This window comes from Neophocaena asiaeorientalis, unplaced genomic scaffold, assembly GCF_003031525.2.
Source record: "Neophocaena asiaeorientalis asiaeorientalis breed wild unplaced genomic scaffold, Neophocaena_asiaeorientalis_V1.1 scaffold391, whole genome shotgun sequence".
Taxonomy (NCBI): domain Eukaryota; kingdom Metazoa; phylum Chordata; class Mammalia; order Artiodactyla; family Phocoenidae; genus Neophocaena; species Neophocaena asiaeorientalis.
In genome coordinates, this window is record NW_020174056.1 from 1,980,347 (window position 1) to 1,988,049 (window position 7,703).

General features: G+C 35.2%; 1 protein-coding gene across 9 annotated transcripts in view; it reads left to right on the forward strand.

The window, feature by feature from the left end:
• The window catches only part of ATOSA (atos homolog A), an 86,272-nt gene extending 80,362 nt beyond the window's left edge, over positions 1-5,910 (forward strand). For 6 of the 9 annotated variants that reach the window (XM_024754334.1, XM_024754339.1, XM_024754337.1 and 3 more), the window contains 3 exons: positions 718-786; positions 3,090-3,289; positions 5,321-5,910. In XM_024754334.1, the coding sequence (XP_024610102.1) occupies positions 718-786; positions 3,090-3,289; positions 5,321-5,474 (423 nt within the window). In that variant the 3' untranslated portion in view covers positions 5,475-5,910. Of the gene's footprint in view, positions 1-717; positions 882-3,089; positions 3,290-5,320 lie in introns of those variants that run through there. The other 3 variants (XR_003004426.1, XR_003004427.1, XM_024754338.1) reach the window with 2 other exon arrangements.
• The last annotated feature ends 1,793 nt before the right edge of the window (positions 5,911-7,703 follow it).

Below are 7,703 nucleotides of genomic sequence, written 5' to 3' on the forward strand. Positions count from 1 at the left end.
TTTATACTGTTTGTCATTGTTTCGACTTCTGCAGTGATTACAGCATCTTTCTCAGAAAACTATTTTATATAATATGGCAGTGCCTCTCAAACTTTAATATACATCTGATATCATCTGGGGAATCTTGTTAAAATGCAGATTTGATTTGGTAGCTCTGGGGAGAAGCCACAAATTATGCATTTCTAACAAGTTCACAGGTGATGCTGATGATGCTGGTCTGTCTCTAGTCAGAAGTCCATATACGTATATAACAACGCAACTTTCTGACTGAAGAATTGACTTCATTTTTGGGAAAGACTTAGGATCAGTCCTCATTCCTGAGTTTCTGTATGTCCAAAGACCAATAAATTGTTTTGCTTCATTTCCCTGCTCCCACATGGTACAAGAGAATAATCCTGTCATCTCCCTTGATTTCCTTTTTAGTTAAAGAACTTCTCACTTCTATATCTTAATATTAATTTCAAGCAGTATGGTCATTGATGTTATGTATTGTTTATTGAAGCATCTCTAGGAAGAACAGTAAATTGTTTCCTAGTGAGGTGGGATCCTCACTATTTCATATTCATAGAATGTATCTCTATTAATTCAATGTGAATGTTTTTCCATACAAATAAAATTCTGAAATGTTAGTAATTACATGATTTATTATTCTTATTTTAGTCTTTTATGTATATATATGCATCAGTTTGTACTCAGTTTGTCTTCTTTTATTTCAAGGGTGTGATTACTTTAGAGTCCCTTGGTAAAAGGGGTTATCGAGTACCTCCTTCAGGAACAATACAAGTGGTATGTGTTTTATAGCCTACAATTGCAATAATCATTCTCTCACATACATATAGAACTTAGCCCTTTCTCCTGCTACTGCTGCTGCAACAACTTTGGTAAGTAACAGTGGGGCTGCAGCTTTGTTTGGAGTTTCCCTGCTCTGCCTCAGGAATGACCATTTGGGGACCTCCATAAAAGGAAAGCATTAATAAGCTAATCAAGGTGAATGCTTTAGAAAAATAGGTATGACAGTTAACATAATTTAAATAGAGCTATTTTCAGTATAATTAGAATTTAGGTTACCAGTACCTTCTACTTAATATAATAAGCCGGATTGAGATTGACCTATGTAAAAGGAGACCCCAAATATTAGTATTGCTTTGTCAGGGAAACATGGGAAGCAAAATTATATTATCCCTACTGTAATAATTTCTAAAATTGATTTAATGAGACGGTTACACAAAGCAGAAATGCAGTCCGACAGATGTCAGGGCAAAGAATGCCTCTTTCCTTTTGGTCTAGGTGTTGATCTAGTTTTGGCTTAGGAGAACCCCACTAGCCCAGAGCAGAAATCCTTCATCATCCTTGATCTAGGATTCTCAGAAGAGTAATTTTATATCAAGACCAGTTTGTGATTGAGTTCATCTCCAAGTCAGACCCAGGATAATCCTGTAAGCGTGCAAGTCTATTACAGTGTTGGCTCTTGCAACTCTTGGAAGGAGTCTAGCTGAGATTTGTCAACTGTACCTCAATAAAGCTGAAATTAAAAAAAAAAAAAGAGTCTAGCTGAGTTCCTCACACTAAGGATCTGGTCTAATTCAGCAAGCCTTTTGATGACCTTTGGCTTCAGTGTGATCAGTGCTTCAAAGGACCACTTTTACTCATCTTCATTGTTCCAGTATAGTGAAGAGTCTGTACATTTTTTTATTTCGTATCGCACAGGAATGAAACATAGTACTAGGCAATATATATGCATGTATGTACATACGTATAAATTTTACCAAGGAAAAATCACTGCATTTTAAAGTAAGATTTTTATGTTGAATGGATTTCTTGAACTAAAAGAGTGATCATCTTCTGATCTCTTGCCTCTGGCTCTGTAGCGCTTGTGAAAGTGTGGGTCACTGGAAAGCTAGCTATCAGGTGTCATAATAATGAGGCATAAACCCAGAGGCAGCACATTTACCCCTTGTTTGAAGACTACCAACTCTACTGGCTATTTTAAATCTGAAATTTGGGTATGTCTTTCATTCCTTGTATAAATTTAATCATGTATAAACATGGCTTGAATTCCTGGCTTGCTAGCTGTTGTGGTTGTTAAATGTATTATTAGCCTTAATCTTAAGACTCACTAGATTTCAAAAATTGGATCATAATATTGATATATTTCTCATTTTGATTCAGTGAGTGATGTCCAGTGCCACGGATGAGCTTCTGAAAGCATGGGCACCAAGTTACCTATTGATGTGTTGGTAATTTGGTTAAAGTCAAATCAGCAGCTTGGAATTTTGTTTAAAAATTAGTACTTTAAAAAATAATATTCCTTCAGTTATTAATGGCCAAGTAGCAACTGAATTTAATTTCAGTCTATTATGATATTGATGATGATTTAAAAAAAAGTCTAGTGTCACTGCAGTGTTTGAAATGAATCCAACTGTGAGAACATGAAGTATTACTTAGCCTACTTTGTAACTAATAATAATGAACTTTATTTTCTAAACTTGGAAAAATTTCCAAACAAGAAAAATTCTCTTTTTTGAGAATATATTTTAAATTTTATAATAACCATATGTACCTGAAACATCATATCAAAGTCTAGTTTTACCAAGATTTTATTTTTTTATTTAAAAAAATTCTATTTATTCACTATTAAGATGTGAGGAAAACTAAAATTCTATTTTGAGCATTTTTCAGTTGACTCATTTTAATAAAGCTAGTGTTTGAAGTAGTTGAACTGGAATGTTTTAATTCAGTGAAGATGTATTTTGCTTAATCTAATGGAACCATTTCTTAAAATATGAACAAGAGTAAATGTTATGTATTATCTATTATTAATATGAGATTTGTGACTAAAGATTTTGATTTGTTACAGGAGCTTTTATTTCTTTTATTTCTGTAAAAAAAAATCTAATTGAACCATTAAAAAATATTGAATATCATTTCATAAACTTCTGAAATTTTATTAACTTTATTCCCCCAAACTGAATTATATCCACTGGGATTAATTTATTATTGAAAAGCCTATTTTATTATTGGCACAATCATTTTGAATCAAATGAACAAATTACTGTTTTTAAAGAATAATTTCTATATTGTTTCTTCAGACCTTATTTAATCCTAATAAGACTGTGGTGAAGATGTTTGTTGTGATATATGACTTACGAGATATGCCAGCCAATCATCAGACATTCCTACGACAAAGAACTTTTTCTGTACCTGTTAAACAAGAAATGAAGAGAAGTGTTAATAAAGAGAACATCCGACATACAGAAGAACGGTTATTACGCTACCTCATACATCTGAGGTAATGTTTCAAATGAATATGCAAATACGTTACTTTAGAAGAAAACTCTAAAATTTTTAGTTTATTTTTAAAAACTGTCATTCTAACTAGACGAGTGCCCCTTGGAATTTGCTTAACTTCGACACTCTTTATGATATGCCAGGATGCAGAAAACACATGGCATATCTTCCTTCAGTCATTACTACTTGTTGAATTAGGGGAGTTTTCATTTATAGCTGTGTAATGGAAACTATGTTATAGCAAAACAATGCTAATATATCTGGGGGAAGTGAAGCACAGTTGTCTAAACCAGTGCTGTCCAATAGAATTGTAATATGAGCCATATATATAGTTCTATATTTTCTAGTAGCCACATTAAAAAAAGTAATAAGAAGCAGAGGTTTAATATATTTTATTTAACCTAACATACAAATGTTATAATTGGAATATGTAATCTATATAAAAATTATTAATGAGATATTTACATTCCTTTGCTGTACTCAGTTTGAACTAGCCACATTTCAGGTGCTCAGTAGCCACATGTGGCTTGTGGCTGCTGAGTTGGACAGGGAAATTCTTAACTTTCATATTCATTCATTCATTCAACAAACATTGATGTGTCCGGCATGCTTCTAGACTCTTGGAAACAGCAGGGACAAAATCTCTGTTCTTATACAGCTTATATTCTGGTGATTCCATTAGAAATATATTTTCCTCAAACTTTTACTACCAGCTAATAGCTCTAGGTTGTGAGAAACCATTTGTTTGCTCTTGAGGTCCATGCTTCCAGCATCGTAGGGTAAGGTTTTTAGCCCTGAAATCCTAGTGTAGTTCTTAAGATCAATGAGCAAGTGTATTGCTTAGAAGAGAACTCAGTAGCCCTTTGCCTGTAACTCTATTCCTAATAATTTTCTGATGTTGTTCATAAGAAGTCCTCAATCACATCAGTGACAGTAACTCATCTTAGCTTAACTGCTTACTCCAAGGAGCCCTATTCATCAGGAGGAGGTAACTTCAATCTGTTACAACAGCCTTAGCCATATGTAACCAACATTCGCCAAAAAGTCAACTAGCCCAGCTTTTGTCATCTCCACATAATGATTAGATACCTTAAATGCTGTAAAGAAACTGCTTTAGAAGGCATGGCATAATTCCCAAAGCTCACCATGTTCTTCTTCAGGTTGAGAAGGTGAAAAACTGCAGAAAGAATCAAAGAGTGAGCCAGTCTGAGGTCTGCTTTAATATATACAACTGACCACCAGATTTTTCAGCTAATTTGGGAATACAATCCACAAACCCAGATACTTCTGCTATGCAAAGGGGAAACTAGAGAAATTAACACTAAAGGGTATGTTTGACTATCTGCCAGTTAAGTTTATGTGATTAAAGCCTCCAACCCCCTGTATTATGCTATAAGCTGTTAGCAGAGGATAGAAACAGTTCCATATACAGCTTTGATAACCATTTTCATTTCACTGCTAACTTTCCTCTTGGTTTCTAATGATGATTAGGCTTTATTTAGCTAGCCACTACTGGTGGTAGCAGTCCTTTCTCATCCTGTGATTGTCTCAAAACTTGAGAGTTTTCTGTGGTGACTTTCCAAGTGTGGAATCCATTTTAATGTACTCAAAATTGTAGGAGGGCAAGTTGTGTGAAATGGGTCATTCTTTGTAGCTAGAAGATGCCCAAATGTAGTGTAATTGGCTGATGTGAACTGAAAGTGCATACTACAGGTAAGGAAAGGTGCATGTGCTGTGGTGTCAGGGATATAGAGTCAGATTGCATGTGAAACCCAGATTTACAAAAAGAAGCACCTCTGTCATTGTAAGAGGGGAAAGGGAGTATGGAATGTTTAGGGATAGTGAGGGAGAGGCACTGAAATAGCAGCAAGTGCTTTGGCAATATAAGACTTTAAGTATCTTGTTAAAGAGGCACTGTTAATGTTGTAGCAAGACTAATCCTTCCTGCTTTCAAATTTTAATTACTCAGGTTTGTTTGTTTTAAACACTAATTCCCTGAAATGAAGCATCATTTTGTTGTTTCTTTGTTTAGGTTCCAGAGTTCTAAATCTGGAAAGATCTACCTCCATAGAGATGTACGGCTCCTGTTCTCTAGAAAGTCGATGGAAGTTGATAGCGGTGCTGCATATGAACTCAAATCTTACACTGAATCGCCAACAAACCCTCAGTTTTCACCAAGATGTTGATAAAGAGTGACAATTTAAAGTATTTGCTCAGTACCCAAGTTTGAAAGTAAAAAATAGCGTAGAAGGGAGTGTACCAAATTAACAAGCAGGAGAGTGGGTCCTCTCCTGTTATCCTGGACCAGTTTTTATGAAAGGATTCCTGGGATGAGATCCACATATTCCAAGGAGACTGGAAACACTCATGTCCTAACCCTTTTTGTACTGTCGAAACCACTTCACTGGACTTATTGCAAGAGCAAACCACCCCCCACCCCCGCCACAGTTAGATTAGTGTTTACACGTTTCGTTTCTCAGTTATTTAATATTTAATGTTTTCCTTACTACTCAAGTGATGTTTGTCTTTAGTGTTCTAATGTAGCACAAATCCTATGTAAAATCATACTATGTATTTTTGACATTAATGTTGAAATCTGAAATATATGCACAAGTCTTTTAATTTTGTGTGATGTGTTTTAAGTACTATTCATTTAAGTTATTGAAAATGAGAATGAAATGTTGAGCTTCAAGATTAACGCACTATGCAAGCATGTGTACTTTTTATATCTCCCAGGTTTAGTTTTTACAACACCCCATCCCGGTTGCTGTCTCACACAGTAGTCCTTTAACATGCTGTATCGGCAGTGCAACGCGGAGTAAGCTGCTTCACATTCCCTTAGCAAGTTCAGATCATCATGCCCATTCATATTCCTTCTAGAATCCCTTATCCCCAAAACAGTTCTATTTTTTCCTTAATCACTACTACAAAGGCTTTACGTTAAATTGCTGTCCCATTCTAGATAACTTTTGCTAATTGTTAAAAGAATATGTACTTTGAAAACAAATTAGTATTTATACTGTAAATATATGCAAGAAACAAAGAAATGTGTATTTGGCTTTTATTTTTAGATGAGACATTTATATGATTGAGTGAATTTCTGGTACCGATCAGTTTCTATTCTAGCTTTACAGCTGATAAGAGGGGAGAGATATCTTGAGCCTTGTACCAATTTATCACTTTCTCATTCACAGTCACATGGAAGGCATTTGGCAACTGGGAAAACACTGAGTAAAGGAACATGATTGAGCGCATCAAAAGTCTTCCCATCCATCCCCCTCCGAAAGAGGAGTGGTTTTAGATCTTTGTACAGGGACAGTGGGCAACAGCAGATCAGTTAACAAGGCACAAATACTGGGAATGCTCACACAAAGCCGTGAACGCAGGTTAGAAAATACATACCGTTCAAGTAGGCCAGGCCCAGGAAACCTGGGAGTCTAGAACCAAGTGAGCAGTCTGGAATTTGGGAGATGGGAAGGTCTTTACTTTGGCACTCAGCTAATGGATAGACTATACAAGGCATATAAGAGTGTGTACCTGCAGGCTGTGGGGTGGTCAGCAAGAAGCCTCTTACAAAGTCCTTTTGAAACACCAGCTTAAAGAGAAAAGTCTATTTACACTCCACGAAAAAAATGTTTTTGGTGACACAAATTTATAAAGGTTTGTTTTTAATCTTTAGGTGTGTGGTATCAACATGGAATTAGGACCCATAAGGTTTGGATTATAGCCCTAGCTCTAATGGCATCTGATGGAACTGACCTTTCTGGCTCTGTGTGATTGAGAAAATGGGGTGATAGTATCATTAATGTGTCTTCTCTTCTTAAAGTGTCATCTAATTATTGGAATATGTATTTCAATACATGTATCTAGACTTTAAAAAAAATTTTTATTGGCGTACGGTTGATTTACAATGTTAGTTTGAGGTGTACAGCAAAGTGATTCAGTTATACATACACATATATCCACTCTTTTTAGATTCTTTTCCTATACAGGCCATTACGGAGTATAGCAGAGTTCCCTGTGCTATACAGTAAGTCCTTATTAGTTATTTTATATATAGTAGTGCGTATATGTCAATCCCAATAGACTTTTTATATACATTTGACAAAAGTCAATATTGATAATTTTATATAAAACTCGGAAAATACCAAGTACTTAAAACATCAAAATGCCTTTATTTAATTTAAAAAAATGTTATTGCTGCTTTAACCTCTCTAGTACTCCAAAAATTAATGATGTATGTGTATGCAGGTGTCTTTTTATGTGGATACGACACTGCAATCTTTCTAGAATTATTTCTAGTACCTGTTTTTCCACCTTTCTGGGCATTTTAGAGAAAATTTCCAGAAAATGACTGAAGCAGCTGGATGCATCTTGTGCTTTTCCTGGCAAGTTTGTGCAAGGGAAACAAGTGC